The sequence below is a fragment of the Apodemus sylvaticus genome, chromosome 8 (assembly GCF_947179515.1).
Source record: "Apodemus sylvaticus chromosome 8, mApoSyl1.1, whole genome shotgun sequence".
Taxonomy (NCBI): Eukaryota; Metazoa; Chordata; class Mammalia; order Rodentia; family Muridae; genus Apodemus; species Apodemus sylvaticus.
The window spans coordinates 49,029,018-49,047,351 of NC_067479.1; the positions used below are offsets into that span (position 1 = coordinate 49,029,018).

Sequence of the window (18,334 nt, forward strand, 5' to 3'; positions counted from 1 at the left end):
TCTTTATTATCTTTTTTATTAACTGAATCCAGCTGAGGACAGGGACCCTCAGGTCTTTCAGGAGCTGAAATAAGACAAAGCGCTAGAACCAATTCCCAACAGCTGCTGAGGGGGAGGCGTCCAGAGCGGGAGATGTAGTCATGGGCGAGGTGGACATTGTGTGTCTCCTTTCTTATTTTCTGGGAGAGCCTAGGAAGGAGATGGGAATGGAGAAGGCTGGTGACTGCTGTGTCAACAGCTGCAGCCAAGAGACACACACCTGCCTGTCAGGGTTTCCCCAGCCCCCTGGGAATTCTGCTGCCCCAGAACTAATGCTCTTACTGACTCCACCAAAAACTCAGTAGGAGTTTGGGGATTACACACACACACACACACACACACACACACACACACACACAGCGCTCGCTCGCTTGCTCGGTGCCCTGTGTCTGCCTGTGAACCCCTATGCCCTCACCCTCCCAGCTTCCAGATGGCTACTCAGTGAGTTATCTCATCCTCTCAGAGTAAACCCTGGCCTTCTCAAAGCCATTGGGCCTTGAATTTGTTCAGATTTACTAATTAACTAGTACAACCTGTTTTTAGCTTAGCTCTTCAGAGGGATAGCACCGCTCTAAAAGTGTGAGCTAAAAGTCCATGTGGAAAGACTAAAGTGTAATACTTTTAAGGTAAATATAACATTTCGAAGGTGAGGCTTGTTGCATTCGTATTAAATTTAAGATACCATCGCTTTTCAGCTTACTTCTTTGTGTCATATCGCCAAGGCAATAAAAAATTCAACGCGATCATCACAGAATCCAATTGCATCTTAATTTCAGAGATGATTCACTAAAACTGAGTGTTGTAGAATCAGTAAAATACATGTTATTGTCGCAAGTACAAGAAGGCAGGTAGCTTGTGGCAGTCATTTATCTGCCTGTGTGAATATATGTATATATACTTTAATACAGTGTACAGTTATTTAAATAAGTTAGCACAGTTTGGGTTAGGGGAAAGAAAAGAATTTTACCAGTGTTCAAGAAGTCATGGCCTTGCTTGGTCTGGGGCTGAATCTCAGTCGTGGAATGTATGTTCAGTGTGGGTGGGGCTCGGCGTCCAGATTCAGAACCTGGCAAACTAGGACTAAGACCAGACAAGAAGAATCATCGGTTCCGGTTAAAGACATGTGGTTTCCAGGTGTGGCTCGTGTCTGTAATCCCAAACCGAGGCAGAGGGATTCTAAGTTTGAGATTAGCATGAGCTACATAATGAAACACTGCCTTTGAGAGGAAGAGAGGAGGAGAGGGAGGGAGGGTGGGAGAAGGAGAGAGAGAGGGAGAGGGAGAGAGAGAGGGAAAGGGAGAGAGAGAGAGAGGCCTTTTATATTAACAGATAATTATGGCTCTCAAGAGGAATTGGACTGTATTTACTTAATTTTGTACTTGTTTTTGCTATGCTGTAGGAGTTTACATTTTTTTAAATGGGCAATTTATAAAATCCTTTTACAAGCTCGATGAATAATTACAATAAGCCAGTATATATTGGAAAAATAAGCACATTATTGTTGCACACCAGTGTGTGCTGGAGGTGAAGAGTCCATCTTTTCCTACGCCTGGTCTTTAAGAAGGAGGTGAGCGTTACCCAAACCTTACCATTACAGTTAACCAACATCCATAGTGTGCAGCTGTGGATGGAGGCCCTTTGCCAGACCTTTTCCTTATAACCGAGAATGTACTCTTTTATCCCAGACAAATGAACGGTTTCCCAAATGTATTAGCCTTTGATGAAAACCATTGGTTAATGTGACGTCCATGTAATTTGCCACAGTAATCAGATTTCTAATTTGTCTTGGCAATGCTAAAAATAGGAAGGGTGTTGTAAGCATTCTGGAAGTAGGTTTACATCTTATCTTTACTTCTAAGAGATGTTGAGTGGACCCAAAGAACAATTCAGGTGTAGCTGCAATCAGTATTGAGAGATCAGCCCATGCAGCAGTGACACGCCAGACATGAGCACAGTATCACATTATAGGCGTGCAGAAAAGTGGTGTTTACCCAGCTCGTTGTGGTCAGACAAGTAATCTTGTTTTTCCCTCCCTTTTTTTTTTTTTAATGTTTGTGGCTGAGCTTTCTTGGCTTTATTTCCTCTTTAGTACAGAACTCTGAAAGCCCTCCTATTGGTCCATCTCTACCGGCCACAATTTATAAAGTCTATCAAAACAGTCTATGTCAATAAAACAAACACTCGTATGAATGTGGTGTCTGATTTGCAAGGCCATGCCTGGTTTCAATTTTGGCAGTCTTCCTGGGCTCTTCCTAGCCAGCCGGGCTTGGGCAGAGCGGTGAGTTCAGGCGGTAACCAGAACTGCCACTCGTGGCAGGGAGGACACTCACCCTCGTTTAGACTTAGTGGCGAGACATCTGTTATTTGTCAAGTAGAGATTCTGGGCCCTGGGGGCTGTGACTCCACCTGCCTTCAGTGTGCCAGGTTGTTGATCTCATTCCAGGACCTTTTGGTAGAAAACCTGTATGGTATTTGCCTGGAGAAGTGTTTACAGGTTTGCTATCAAAGATAGAGATCTATAAGTGTCACAAGGAGACACTCTGTGCCTTGAAGGAGATAGGAAGGACCAAAGGGCTTATGGTTGCTTCGTCTGTTCGTTTACTTATTTATTTGATCTATATGGGTGTATGTCTGTGTACCACATGTGTGTCTCGTGTCCTCAAAGGCCAGAGGAAGGAGCAAGAGCCCCTGGAACTGGAGTTATGAGCAGTTGTGTGGGTGCTGGGAAATGAACCAGGATCCTCTGGAAGAACAGTCAGTGTGTTGAACTACTGAGCCATCTCTCCAGCCCCTGCACTTGTTTTTCATATTTGCTTTTAAAAGCTATACTTTAAACTGTGAACTATGTGTGTGTTTGCTCCTGTGAGCACTCACATGTGCACATGGATGTGTGTCTATGTACGCGTGCCCTGCTTACATCTGTAGAGGTTGGTGGATGATGTCCGGTATCTTCCTCTCTCTCTTCTTTTTAAATTCATCATTTTATTCATTTACATTTCAAATGTTATCCCCCTTCCTGGCTACCCCTCTACCAACCCCATCTCATCCCTCCTCACCCCTTTCCTTTTGCCACTGTGAGGGTGCTCCTCCACCCACTCACCCATTCCCGCTTCACCCCTCTAGCATCCCTCTACACTGGGGCGCCAAGCCTCCCTTCCCTCCCATTGATGTCAGATAAGACCATCCTCTGCTACAAATGTATCTGGAGTCCTGGCTTCCTTCACATAATTCTTTGGTTGGTGGTTTAGTCCCTGGGAGCTCTGGGTGGTCCAGTTAGTTGATATTGTTCTTCCTGTGGGGTTGCAATTCCCCTCAGCTCCTCAGTCCTTCCCCTAGCTCTTCCACTGGAGCCCCCCTGGGCTCAGTCCAATGGTTGGCTCTAAGTAACTGCATCTGTATTGACCAGGTGCTGGCTTTAGTTCACAGCACTTACATTTTGTCTCCCAAGCATCTGTAATAGCTGATGTCCTCTTCTGAGCTCTGTGGGCATTGCACACATGGGGTACACACATTCATGCTGGCAAAGACTCACACACATCAAATAAATACATGCAAATCAAGCAACAAACACCATCAACCCAATGATGGTGGCAACAATAAGTTATGTCATTAGTAGACCGCTAATCCTCTAGTTCCTTACTGGAGAAGTGGGGTAAGAAAGAGTTATCCTAACCAGAGCGATTCTCATTCTGATCCTGCAACAGTCAGTATATGTCTGTCGGTATATGTGTGATTTATAATGTACGTGAGCACTGTACCCTGATGGTAAGACCTGAGAGAACCCAACATTTCTGATGCTTTGGTCTGCAATGAAATCGGCACCGTTACTTGACATCATCTCAACTGGAAGAGTCCCATCAAGGACTCCTTTCCCCCTCTCTCTCATACTGTATTCCTAAGATGAGCCCATCCAGGCTTGGCTTCTCCTTCAGCAGGTCCCTATCCTCCCTGTGCCCAGGGTGGCCTCTTGTGATGTCATGTCTAGATAGGGAAAGGGTAATATGGAATGGGTGACTGTATGTGGGAGTGACACCTCTGTACTGAGAATCCTGTTGGCTGGCAGGACTTAGAAGACCATGCCTTGCTTCAAGGGAGGCTAGACATCTATCTTCAACCTGAGTCGCCATTTGCCTATGGTGCTTGAGGAAGAGGATGCCTAGAACCGACAAGGACAGAGAGACAAGTGGCACCAGCAGTCTCTGACGCACATTAGCTCTGGATAAGTGGGAAAGTGGACTCGTTATATACAACACCTATACGCCCCGCCACGCCCGCCCACATAGATACACACATATAGGGATCAAGGGTTAACACAAGACTGAAAGGTTTGGGTGGTCAGGATTTTATTTTCTAAAGTTCACATGTAGGGAACTAGAGACAGCCTGGGAAGGAGACTGAAAAGTGGATTTAAGAGGATGTGTCACAAATGTTGATGGCCGCTTGCTGTTTTCAGCTAGATTTCATAGACTGAGAACATTTACCAAAGCCAGAATGTTTGCCATTTTGAGTGGCTATTTTCTTTTTGTTTCCCTCATGGAACTCTGATTCTCTAGGATTTCCAATGTTGAGTATTAGAAAACAGCCTAGTCAGGCATGTATATACACCTTTAATCCCAGCACTCAGGAGGCAGAGGCAGATGGATTCCTGGCAGTCTGAGGGCAGCCTGATCTATATAGTGAGTTCCAGAACAGTCAGAGCTATGTCTCAAGTAAATAGATAAATAGGTAGATGGGAAGAAAGACGAATAGAAAGAAAGAAAGAAAGAAAGAAAGAAAGAAAGAAAGAAAGAAAGAAAGAAAGAAGGAATAAAGTAAAAAAAGCCTTGCCTAATCCCTAATCAAAATTCAACTGAAATAAATTAGAAATCACTGGAAAATTTAAACAGGTTATATCTGCCTGGAGACTTTGGGGTTATTATGTGGATATTATTTCTCCTAGGCTTCTTAGTTACAAAAGAAGGGTCAAGGCGGGGGGCATTTAAATTCCATTTACTCTCTCTTTGCCTTTGTGTTCAATAATATGTATCCTAAGAGAGTTTCTCATAAGCCCAGAAGGAAACTTGAGTTTGGGTCACTGGTGTTTTCACATTGAGATGTTAGTCATGTCGTGGTTTTTCAGTAGGATTCCATCTCCCTTCGCCATGGTGGTTTTGGGAATTGTAATCAACCTCAATCATATTTAGTGTGTCTAAAAGCTATCTCTATGGGAAATCTGAAGATCCACAGAGATTTCCTACAGAGCCAACACTCTGTAGTTATCTTTCTGTTGCTGTGATAAAGCATCATGACCAAGGCAACTTACAGAAGGCAGGGTTTGCTTGGGCTTACAGATCCCAAGAGGTAGGCCTTCGCGATGGGCTGATTTAGGGCAGGGAAGCTGGGCAGACATGCTGCAGACATGGGAGTATGCACCAGATGCTGAGAGCACACACACACACACACACACACACACACAGAGAGAGAGAGAGAGAGAGAGAGAGAGAGAGAGAGAGAGAGAGAGAGAGAGAGGCAGGCCCAGGGAGGGGTTTTGAACCCTCAAAGCCCATCTCCAGGGAAGAACTTCCTCCAGCAAGGGTGTGCCTTCTAGACCTCCACAAACAGTGCCAACAAAGTGTTCAAATGCAGGAGACTGTGGGGGACATTCTTATTTATTTATTTATTTTAGATATATTCTTTATTTACATTTCAAATGTTGTCCCCTTTCCTGCCCCCCCCCCTGAAAACCCTCTATCCCATCTCCTCTCCTCTTGCTCACCAACCCACCCACTCCCTCTTCCCTGTCCTGGCATTCCCCTACACTGGGGCATGGAGCCTTCTCAGGACCAAGGCCCTCTCCTCCCTTTGATGTCCAACAAGGCCTTCCTCTGCTGCATGTGCCACTGGAGTCATGGGTCCCTTCATGTGTACTCTATGGTTGGTGGTTTAGTCCCTGGGAATGCTGGGGGTACTGGCTGGTTCATATTGTTGTTCCTCCTATGGGGCTGCAAACCCCTTCAGCTCCTTGGGTCCTTTCTCAAGCTCCTCCATTGGGGGCCCTGTGCTCAGTTCAATGGTTGGCCGAGAGCGTCCCCCTCTGAATTTGTCATGCACTGGCAGAGCCTCTCAGGAAACAGCTATATTAGACATTCTTATTTAAACCACAATTCTACCACTGTCATTCACTCAAGAAAGGCTGGGGGCAGTGTACTCAATCTCAATGGATCCCCAGGGAAGAAGGCAGAGCCAGGAGGGGTGCAATCCAAAACTAGCCAGTAAGTGACGCCAGAGGTGAGCTTTGACCTGTGCTATGAGTACCCCAGGATAGAAGAAAAGATTGTGACTGGGCATCATGAAAGAAACAGAGTTAGAAGCACTGAGAGGAGAGTATTCATGATGGGCTGGCTAATTTTAGAGATTTAGTGGAGCTTGTGTTGCCAAGGGGTGGACTGGCTTGTGAATTTGAGGAGAGTGGCAGCCTGTGGAATAGATGGGAAGATGAGTCTTGGGACTGTGTTTTACAATAGCTGCATCTTTGGTGACCTTGGGTCCCCTGCTTGTTTGCTTTATTAAGAGCTCCCAGTGCCTTAGCTAGAGGTTCTGACTTGTTAGCCAGAAGGATGGACCTTGAGACTTCTTCAAACCAGCCTAAGTGCTAAGAGCCACTGGTGGACAGAACAGCCTATTTTGTTTAATAAATTAAATATGATAAAGAGATTGGAGTTGGTTGGTGGAAAAGGTGGTATTAGAAGCTACTCCAGTCCTTGGTCCCAGCCTTTTGAGAATACCGAGTGGTGATCATAGCAATAGCTGTGGTAAAAACACCAATTTAAAATGCTAAGAGTCAAACTCTTCCAGAACACGAAGTCCTCTCCTTATGCCCATCACAGCCACACCCTGGGCTACTCTCCCGAGTGGACAGGTTAGTCATTACATCACCAGCATCACCAGCATCACTGAGCTAGGAACCTGATGATGGCGTCTTACACCCGACTCCTCCCTGACTGTCTTGCTGTGGATTCTGTCTCCTCACAGAACACTCAAGCAGGACGCTTCCTGACGAATGAGTGGCTGGATTAGGGTTCTTCTGTGTGCTATTTTATTACTTCAGGCCCATTTTGTCTGGTTGCTTTTCTAGTTTTCTCTCAAAATGAAGTGCAGGCATTTCTCAAAACAGGTTCCCACGAACGCTTACCCACTGCCTATGTAACCAGGAGCCCGTCTCGGATACACATGGAGTTTATTATCTGTACACCAGCTGCATGCACACAGATTGGGCCTGGCTCACCATAGGTGAGCTTTTCAAGGACCTGAGACTTTCATTTATGTCCCCAGTGGCAGGCGTGTAGTAATACAACTTAAAGCACGGAGTTAATGATTGAATAACCCACATCCATCGTGAATTAGGTGTCACGTTGTGTCTTATCATCGCTATGATGAAACCCTACGATCAAAAGCAACTTGGGGAGGAAAGGGTTTATTTGGCTTACACATCATTGTTCATCAACGAAGGGAGTCAGGACAGGAAATCAAACAGGGCTAGAACAGCTCGAGGCAGGAGCATAGCAGAGAACACAGCAGAGTGCCGCTTACTGGCTTGCTCCCCCTGGTTTGCTCAACCTGTCTTCTACAGAAACCAGGATCACCAGCTCAGGAACGCCACCACCCACAATGGGCTGGGCCTTCCACCATTGATCACTCATTAATAAAGTGCCCTGGAGGCAATTTCTCAGTTGAGGTTTCTACCTTCCAGATGACTCCAGCCTGTGTCAAGTTGATCTGAAACTAGTCAGCACCAGAACAATCCTAAGATTTGTTAGGGTTGTAGGTCTCAAGGGTGTTCTGTTTCTAGAGGGCAGCTTTCTCTCTATGGCTATGAACCTGTTAGGGGCTTTTCTCTGGTGGCCTGCATCTTTCCCTGTCCTCCTCAATGTCTGCAGTGTCTGGTCTGACATCTTGACTGCCCTGTGACTCCTATTCGTAAGGTATCAAGAACAGGGCAGGGAGACTGCAAAAGCCAGCTTTTCGTGAGGAGGTGTGGCTTTGTGATGTAGAAAGCACTGCTAGTGTGCGTCTGGCATTCTTGTTGCTGTGGGCAGAGGCACACCACACTCCTCCGTTGATCCCTGAGCCCCTGCATACCCCCCTTTAAAAAAATGAGTAGCATAATAGAAGACACTTTAAAGTTGGGCTTTTACGAAGACTAATACCGCTGTCATAAGGCATTTTTTAAAATCAAAGCCCAAGGAGACCTTTAACCACAGCAGAAGCTTCCTCATTTAAACCATGAAGGTTAAACAATAAAAACTAATTTTCTATTCCCAGAATACCCATTGCCCTTCCAGGAAAAGCATCACTCTTCTTTATGAAAACAAGGACACATAGCTCCTCGGGCTCTTGGTGTGGGAACTGCATTAGCAGTTGTAGAGCTTCTTCCACTCACTCCAGGAAGAAATGGTACCCATGTGGCCATGGCGGACAAGTTCTTCACCAGGAGCTTTCCAAGACTTCCAAGACAGTTGCTCAGTGAGCAGGAGGAGTTCTCACCCTCAGGATCAGTAGGTTAGAAACCCCTTCTGCCCATGCCCTCTCCTCTTTTTTTCTTAAAGATTTATTTAGTTATGATATGAAAGTACACTGTAACCGTCTTCAGATGCCCCAGAAGAGGGCGGATCTCATTACGGATGGTTGTGAGCCACCATGTGGTTGCTGGGATTTGAACTCAGGACCTTTGGAAGAATAATCAGAGCTCTTAACTGCTAAGCCATCTCTCCAGCCCCGACTCTCCTCTTCTTGCTGAGCTGCCGGATCTGCTTTTGGGCTTCCAGCCCTCACGGGGATGGTGAGTTGTGTCCATTCTGAGAGCTTTCCCAGGGCTGAGGGTTCTGCCCGAGGAAGCCAGACTGAGGGGCATCTCCCTTTATGTACATGCTCAGACAGAAGATGGCTCTAAAGTTCTTAGCTCTGGGGACTCATTCACTCCCCCTAAGGACCAGTGCCATCACAAGGACAAATAATCTCCTCTCTCTCTCTCTCTCTCTCTCTCTCTCTCTCTCTCTCTCTCTCTCTGGGTGTGAGTTTTAGGATCAGGGGAAGCTGGGGTGAGGATTCTAAGCCCTGCGTGTGGGGGGGGGTGCGTTGTAGAGAAAGGTAGTAGTCGCTCTCCCAGGTCTTGGGGGTAAAAAAGTGTTGTCCCTAAAGATGATCCACTGCAGGAAGCACTAGGGGATTTCGGCTAAGCACAAGGCCGAAAGGGAATGATATACCTTGCAAGTTAATGGGGGACCAGAAAAGGAACTATATTCCTTGCAGGTAAAGGATTCTGTTTGCAGTTAAGACAGTTCAAAATAAGTTCCTGTTTGTCTCATGTTAAGTCCTTGCAAATTAGTAATTAAGAATAAGTTTCTATTGATAAGTTATTTCTCCACTGGTGAAATGAGCCAATTCAAGCCAGATTAGATGATATTAAAAAGGCAGGTTTGTTGGGAAGCTGTTCTTGGGAGAGTTCTCTGGCCCCTGGGAAGGAGGTCAGGGAAGTCACCATTGGAAGTGAGAGAGAGGAGAGGGGGCAAAGAGAGAGTGTGCATGCATAGGGAGGAGGGAGAGAGAGAGAGAGAGAGAGAGAGAGAGAGAGAGAGAGAGAGAGAGAGAGAAGAGAGAGACAGGGAGAGAGAGAAGAGAGACAGGGAGAGAGAGGAGAGAGAGGAGAAAGGGAGAGAGAGAGAGAGAGGGGAGAGACAGGGAGAGGGAGAGAGAGAGGAGAGAGAGAGAGGAGAGAGAGAGGGGAGAGAGACAGGGAGAGAGAGAGAGGAGAGAGACAGGGAGAGAGAGAGAAAGAGAGGAGAGAGACAGGGAGAGAGAGAGAGAGGGGAGAGACAGGGGAGAGAGAGAGAGAAAGAGAGGAAAGAGAGAGAGAGACAGAGAGAGAGAGAGAAAGAGAAAGAGAGAGAGAGAGAGGAGACCAAAATGTCTGGATTATATAGGGAAGAGACTCTGGGGGAAGGGCAGCCCAGCCCCTGGCCTGGAAAACTCATGGTACCCGGCAGGTATGCCAGCTAGGGACGTTGGGAGAACCTGGAGGCCAGGTCTTCTTTGGTGTGTAAGATTTGCACCTCACTCCCTTGACCCAGGATCTGGAGCCAAGCTCCTGTTTCTTAGATCTGAGGTAAACTGTTTGCAACCCTGTTCACACGATGCATACCTTACGCTTGTTCCACTCGCCCCTCTCGTCCTATCTTTCTAACAACATATGACAGCCAACCCTGTGAACACCTTATCTCATCTCAAAAAGGAACTTCGAGAGGCCAGCAGGGGCTGCTCTCTCAAATCTTGACTTAAGATGAGGCATCTGGCTGGCCAGTTGGCGGTGCGGCCCAAACTACAGCTTGCTTTAATTGGACAATTGTGGACTTAGTCTTTTCTCCTCGAGATTCTCAGGTTTAGCAGAAGGAGCTATCAAAGTATCAAAGGTATCCATGAATGGGAAGCCAGGTTCTGGCACAGGACACCATCAGAAGCAGCTCCACAGGCCTACCCACAGTACTGCCAGCATCCTTGACGGAGGTGGTAGCCTACAGGGGAGGAAGAGCTATGAGGCAGACTGTCAGCTCCGTGAACAGCTACTGTCTTCTCTACACCCAGAGACTTCAGAGAGCGAGTATTCTAGATTTCCCCTCCACCAAAACAGTTTCTAAACCTTAAGCTGTGGAAGGACAATGGGACATACCTTGCAAAACTCCTATCTCCTAATCATGTACTTAGTTGCTCTGGCAACCAGTTCCCATCCCTTGAATTATCTTATTGGCATGAATAGGCCTGGTTGAAAAAGGTTTAGGAATAACAGAAGATGCTTCCATCATATGTGTGTGTGTGGGGGGAGGGGGGTCTTGCAATATCACAAAGGCCCAGTCATGAGGGGCCTTATAAACCTTAGGACTGTACTTGCTCCTGAAGTCACCAAGTGACTTCACGACGAGGAGGGACAAGCTCCCTTTGTCTCTAAGATCCTCTTTCCAGCCACCTTTCCGGCATCAGTTTGTGGCACAGACTGAGAGAGGAGGTGGGAGGAGGCAATTGTCTTCCTGAGGTGTGGTGGGATCTTGAAGGCTGTGGCCTGGGCCTGGGAGGAGGAGATGGGATTTCTGAGCTATGTACCAAGTCGAAGTCCGCAGGACTTCCCCGCAGGAATGGGAAATGGGCTATTCGTTTTCAGAAACAGCCGGAATGTGGCATTCATGTGCTAACTGGCTGATGAATACACTATTCTTGTAACTAGGTTGGAGAAGAATTACATGAAGGGTATCATTAAGATGTTAAAATGAATGCATTACATATGTTAACAAGTGTATGAACCCTGTATTATATCTGGCAAGCGGGGTGTTAAATCCTTGTTCAACCAGCCAGATGTCCCTGCAGCTGCTGTGGTATTGCAGAGGGAGGCAGCCACCTGAGACCCTTGCTACTGCCTGGCGCTGATAGTGGCGGGAGCATCTGGCTATACAAATTGCTTCTCTGGTAATTTGATTGACAGGTACCAATCAAATTGTCACGGGATTCATATCACAGCCCAAGTGGGATTTCAGACTGATAAATCCAGAATCCAGTAACTTGACCTTTTACATGGTATCTAGGCAGCTGGGACACACACACACACACACACACACACACACACACACACATATATATATGTATAATAATAATAAATTATTATTATTTAGAAGGATGGTATCCAGATTGCAGTCAAACAAGTATAAGACCAATTTAATCATATATACTCAGGGCTTGCTATTTGGCAGTTTGTAAAGGCGGCTTAGAAGTTGGATGGAAGTGTTTGAATCCTTGTAGCCAGTCAAGGACTTTAAAGTACAACTCAGAGTTGTATTTATTCTTACCAGTGTGGCCTCACATAAGTGGGCCCTTCCTGGGTTTGGAAAAAGCAAAAGCAAAAGCAAAAACAAAAACAAAAACAAACATAAGCAAAAAACAACAACAAAAAAAACCCCCAAAACTTCTTAACTCATTTAAAAGACCATGCAGGGGTCTGAAGGGAGCTGGCCCTAGCAGACTTGGGTGGTTTCCCTATCACACTCCTGGGAACCACACTTTTTGGATGTCCTGTCCATAAAAAGAAAAATCGCAGAAAGGCCATAGTCAAGACCACAGTTACACAATTGATCTTTTGTGTGCCGTGTTCCCTGGAGGAGAGATTGTGAAATCCCAGCATTTTTTCCTATGAGTTAAACTATAGTTGAAACTAAGAAGAAAACAAGATAAGTTTTTTTCGTGTCTCTGCAGATGTACTCTGATAGCAGAGATGAAAAATTAATGTAATCCACTTTGACAGAGAGAGCACTCAGTCTTGAAACTTTCCCATTTCCAATTGGAAAACCTCTGGCAGTCAGGGGCCGTCAATGTGGGACAATGTCCACTAGGTGGCACTGTGACCGAACATTTCTTTAATCCTTAACTTGGCTGCAATTTTTTGGGGGGTGCCTGCTTTATTCATTTCTCTTTTCCTTATGTTTTGTTCCCTTTCCTTGTTCTGTTACAGGAAGCTATTATAGTTTAGACCTGAATTATGCTTATCTAAAAATGAATACATCTTTTTGAAAAGACTACTTGTTACAGTTTGATCATAAATAAGTTCATACATTCAAAAGATTCTTGTTGTCCTGGGTAGTTTATACAAATCAAGGTAGAGGTGTGTGTGTGTGTGTGTGTGTGTGTGTGTGTGTGTGTGTTGCAGGGAGCTGTGTTCTGGAAAGGCAGATTGTTGATCTTTTAAGGTAGGGAAGTGAGGTAGAAAATTAGGTTCTCTTGAGCAAAACTTGGTAGTAGTTCCTAAGCAAGGGAGGAGGACTCTTTTTCAGTCCCACACTCTACCAACTGCCCAGGCTTTTGGGATGTTTAGTATAAGCTTCTCATATAATTCTAAATGTTACTACAAGGGAAAACTTGGTTGGCCGCAAACATAGGAGTTACCATGTTTCAGTCTGTGAGATTGAAATGTCATTGTGAGATTATTTATACCTTTGAGTGGACATGGGTGCTTCCAAACAATGACTCATGGAAGCACTCATTTAGTAATCCTGTTTCTCAATGTCCTGCTGCACATTACAATCCATCTTGCTGCATCTTTGGAAAATATCAAGGCGATGTGTGAAAAGGTGCCCTTGTGTATCGGTGCATGTGCATATTGTGTGCATGTGTATCGGTGCATGTGCATATGTGTGCGTGTGTATCGGTGCATGTGCATATGTGTGCATGTGTATCGGTGCATGTGCATATGTGTGCGTGTGTATCGGTGCATGTGCATATGTGTGCGTGTGTATCGGTGAATGTGCATATGTGTGCGTGTGTATCGGTGCAAGTGCATATGTGTGCGTGTGTATCGGTGCAAGTGCATATGTGTGCATGTGTATCTGTGCATGTGCATATGTGTGCATGTGTATCGGTGCATGTGCATATGTGTGCGTGTGTATCTGTGCATGTGCATATGTGTGTGTGTGTATCGGTGCAAGTGCATATGTGTGCATGTGTATCTGTGCATGTGCATATGTGTGCATGTGTATCGGTGCATGTGCATATGTGTGTGGAGGCCAGAGGTCACTTTGGGGTATTGCTCCTCAGAAGCCACCCACGTTGGTTTACTGGACAGGGTCTCTCATTGACTGGAAGAATGATGATTAGCTTAGGTTGGCTGTCCAGAGAGATCCAGATATGAGCTTGTGAGTGCTGGGGTTACCAGTTGAGTGCTGAGATGACCTACTGAGTGCTGAGTGCTGCGGCTACCTACTAAGTGCTGAGGTTACCTACTGTGTGCTGGGATGACCAACTGAGTACTAAGTGTTGGGGTTACCCAGTAAGTGCTGGGGTTTCCCACTGAGTGCTGGGGTTACCTACTAAGTGCTGAGGTTACCTACTGTGTGCTGGGATGACCAACTGAGTGCTGGGATGACCTACTAAGTGTTGGGGTTACCCAGTAAGTGCTGGGGTTTCCCACTGAGTGCTGGGGTTACCTACTAAGTGCTGAGATGAGTGAGTGCTGAGGTTACCCATTGAGAGCTGAGGTTACCCACTGAGAGCTGAGGTTACCCACTGAGAGCTGAGGTTACCCACCGAGAGCTGAGGTTGCCCACCGAGAGCTGAGGTTACCTACTGAATGTAAGGATTACAAGGGTGCACCAATGTCTAGTATTCCTGGTTCTTTAAAAAAAAATGAGTCAAACAAACAACCCCCCTGGTCCTGGGGATCTCACTCAGATCTTTTGAGTTGTACTATGCTGACTGAGCTATCCTTCAGCTAAGATTATTTTTCATTCGTCTCAAAACCCAAAGATAATTTAAAATTATAACTCAGTAGAATAATATGTTTATGATTGCCCATAAACAGCAATTACTTTGGGGCTCAAAAGATTGGGGTGGAGATAGACATGTTAAAGTCTTTTGTGTGTGTGACCTGAGGTCACAGATTCATCATAAGATCCCTTTTTGGTATTGAAACTTCCTTTCTGAATGTCTGAGAAGAATTGCAATTCATGAGTACTCTAGAGAAATAGCACAAAAGCATTACCTCCTGGGTCTCTAACGAGAGCTCTAATTCATCCTGGGACATGAACCCTTTCTTCCCCTGACAGCAGGCATTGAAAGTGCTTCTGAGAGGTGCTATTTATTGAATTTTCTTGTAACTAAGTGGGTCTGTGGCAGCTCTGACCTAGAAGCCACTGATTAAATGGGCAAGGAAAGTGCATTCCTAGTGGAGAGGGAGGAAAACGCCCCTGCCCATTAATCAGGGGCCTCAGTGGTCTGCTTGGGTCTGGGTCCCAAGCTTTAAGATAATTTCCTCATTTGCCCATGTAGAAATCCTTCCAAAGGGGATTTGTCATCTCAGTAGAGACCGCAGCAGCAGCCACTAGTGTGTTAGAACAGCAAGTCAGAGACTCCAGCCTGGGCCTCCTGGATCTCAGACTGCCTGATCTTACAGTTGGCACCTGCCTGCCCGCCTGGAGGTCAGCAGTTGTGAGCATCACTGCACTGGCCACAAGGACATTTTTCTTGATTTTTTTTTCTATGTGAGGCCGAGTGTGTAGAAAATCAGGGAGCAAATTTATAGGGATGTACCATGCTTCTCTCCTGACAATGGAGCAGGTCCGAGCTGGTGGGGAATGAGACAGTGGCTTTAGGCCTCAAAACAACTCTGTCTCCAAGATGGCTGATCTAATCAGGTAAATATACAGTGTGTATATGTGTTATCTATGTGTAGACACACCATGGTAGATATAGGAAATTGTACATATAAATTTGTAAAGTCATATACAACGTAAAATGATGCACTTGACATATATAAATGCATAAGAATATATAGTTATAAAATAAACCATAGATAGATAGATAGATAGATAGATAGATAGATAGATAGATATCAACACAAGGGGCCACCATCTGCTTAAAATTTTCTTCAGGCTGTACAGGGACCCAGGTGTAGGCCAGGGCAGAGGCTGACCTTATGTGACCTCTAAGAGGTGTGAAAAACAGAGGAGATTCTTATCTCCCTTGGGGGTGTCTGAAGGCAGAGAGAATAATAAAGATAAATAAAATAATAAAGATACATAAAATGTTATTGACAAGAATCAAATTTGTGTCATTTTACCTAGCCATTTATTGGTCCCACCTTACGGCTGAAAGCCTTTCTGTCTACATAGGGAAAGCTCAATATGTGGTCTTTTCTTTAGACACCGTGGACTAGTGACAGTTGGCCTGACTGTTTATCCTATTAAGTGGGAGCTGGGACCCGTCTCGTGTCGGTAGCTCCAGGTATCTGAGTTTGCTGGGCACTCTGTTGGGTGGTCACCTATATTACCTCATCTTATCATCCTGGCTAGTCTGCTCTTGAAGCCATGATTTGAACCAAGGCGAAAGCTAGAGCTTCAATCAGCTCTGCCTCGTGGGACATTTCATGTTAGCTAATGTCTGATTGGGCGGCACAGGATCACTTGGTGGAGACTTGATTTTGGGAGCTCACCTGCTCCTGTCTACTGATATACATTGTTTGCCTGGCCTATGCGTCTAGTCTTGTTTCCAGCAGTATGTTAAGTTATTTGTAGGTGTTCTTAAAAGCTTTTCGACCTTCATACACACTGTACTTAAAAAAAAATTAACTACTGGGAGCCAGGTATCATGTTCTTACTTGTGGGCTGAGCCTCTGCACCATAATAGGAATTTACTACTAAATTCCATAGAAAGAGAGGCCCAGGAAGAGAACAATACATTGTATATATACTTTGTTTCCATCTGGGTGCCTGTTACATAGAAATCATGCTCACTTGTCTTGTTTATAATTTAACTTTGTTTCCTTTTGTTGTCTCAAAGGATTCATTTGGTGGTGGTGGTGGTGGTGGTGGTGGTGGTGGTGGTGATGGTGGTGGTGGTGGTGGTGGTGGTGGTGGTGGTGGTGTGTGTGGTGTTGGACTTTTTAAGCATTTTGGGAGCTCAGATGCTAGGAATGTGAGATCCAGGAATTTTGCTACCTTTGAGCTTTCAGCTTCATATTTAAGCATCCAACCTGATTTTTACATCTGGTAGTCCTACGTATTTTTTCACTGCTTTACAGAAAGAATGAGTTTATGAATACAATTCTTCTTTATTTCAGGAATTACAGCATATTGTGGGGCCACAGCGCTTCTCAGGAGTTCCAGGTAATTATGAGTTTGAACAAGTGTTTGTAAGTCCTGTACGGGTGGTAGCCTCTAAGCTCACCTGCTTCTGTCATCCCCAGCTACGATGGAAGGTTCCTGGTACGATGTGGCCCAGCGGGGCAAGCCTGAGGCTCAGCCGTTCGCACACCTCACCATCAACGCTGCCAACATCCCATCGGGTAAGGTATAGTCACACCCAGCCTGAGAATGCTTGTCAATTTTCCACTCATCGGCTTATGGACATATTCAAACCTTCTAAACCTAGAGGAGGAGGCAAACCCTTCAGCTGAGCCCTGCCTTGTCAGCCACGTCACCAACCACATCATGTCTGTATTCATTCTCAGAGACGGAAGTGGGCGTTTAAGCACCTGCCGGTTGGGATCGGTTGGGAACACGTATAATTGCTCACAGCGCACATCTGGTTTCACCCTGAAGTAGACTAGTTTGATATCAAATGGATCCCCACTGCCTACTCCCTTGGTGGGTGGGTGACTGCAGTCAGGGAGCCAGAGACGCTCCCATCAAGGAAGGCTGTGTGGGGCCAGCGGGTGACATCACTCCCTCAGAAGCTCAGACATTCTGCCCCTTTCCTTATGTGTATCTTCCCACTCTCTGGTAAATGTTTACTGTATTCAGAGACCTGATTACTTTTGAAGATGGGGACCCAGAGCTGTCCCCATCTTCAGTGTGCTAGCGGGCCATCACAAAACCCCACTGGCTGCTCACCACCAGCTAGGCAAAGATGACAAGGATTACAGAGACCATCATGGGAGTGTGATAATTGTCAGTGTCAGCAATGCTGTGTTGCATGCCACACACCTCCAGTGGCTGAGGTATTTCGCTGTGTGTTTTTGACCTCTCACCCTCTCTGCAAGGTAGCTGCTGTCATCCAGATTGTTCAGACAGTACCACAGTGCTTCACACAGTCTGCCCTATTGCTTGAGGGCCCTGTGGTCACAGGAGAAACTGCATTCCTCTCTACTTAATTCCCAGATTCCTTCTGCGCGTTATCCTAGAAGCAGGCTACAGGGTGCTTTGCAAGGTTAGCTTTGTCAGGAGGGAGGACTCCAAGGGTCACACTATTTTTGCATGAAGCAGATGAGTTTGGAATCCAGTGGCAGGGCTCTAATGTCTGCTTGGGCCTGTGAGCTTGTATGAAGGACTGCAATCTGTGTGTGCCTCTGCTGTAATAACCACGAGAATACTGTCCACCTTGTGGGGCCGCTATACATTCTATGTTTTGGGGTGAGGAAGAGGCATTTTACGTTCAGTAGATGTGGTTTAAAATTATTATTTGAAGTTAATAAGTCATTATGTAAATTCCACTTTGTTTCATAAATGGCTTAAGGCAGAGTTTTCCCCTTTTTTGAGTTCAAACTTTTTGAGTCTTTTAAATAATAAAAATCTGTCTTTTAATAAATAGTTTTGAGCCATTAGTATAGCATAGGCCATAGAGACCATAGGCCATTTTTTTTTTCTGATGGAAGATATAGAAGGTGAGAAATCACCTCTGGAGCTGTCAGGAGATTCTCTGGGCTGCCTGTTCTGATCCTATAGGTAATTACTTCCATAAGCAGCCCTTCCGTCTGCGTGTGCCTGGTGCCGGAGCTACACTCATTTTCTCT

The 18,334-nt window shown here is 45.6% G+C and overlaps 1 protein-coding gene across 1 annotated transcript in view; it reads left to right on the plus strand.

Moving 5' to 3' along the window:
- Tnfsf11 (TNF superfamily member 11) overlaps positions 1-18,334 on the plus strand; it is a 31,384-nt gene that overhangs the window by 9,100 nt on the left and 3,950 nt on the right. The window contains exons 3-4 of the mRNA XM_052190484.1: positions 16,664-16,709; positions 16,790-16,888. Of these exons, the coding sequence (XP_052046444.1) occupies positions 16,664-16,709; positions 16,790-16,888 (145 nt within the window). The remainder of the gene's footprint in view (positions 1-16,663; positions 16,710-16,789; positions 16,889-18,334) is intronic.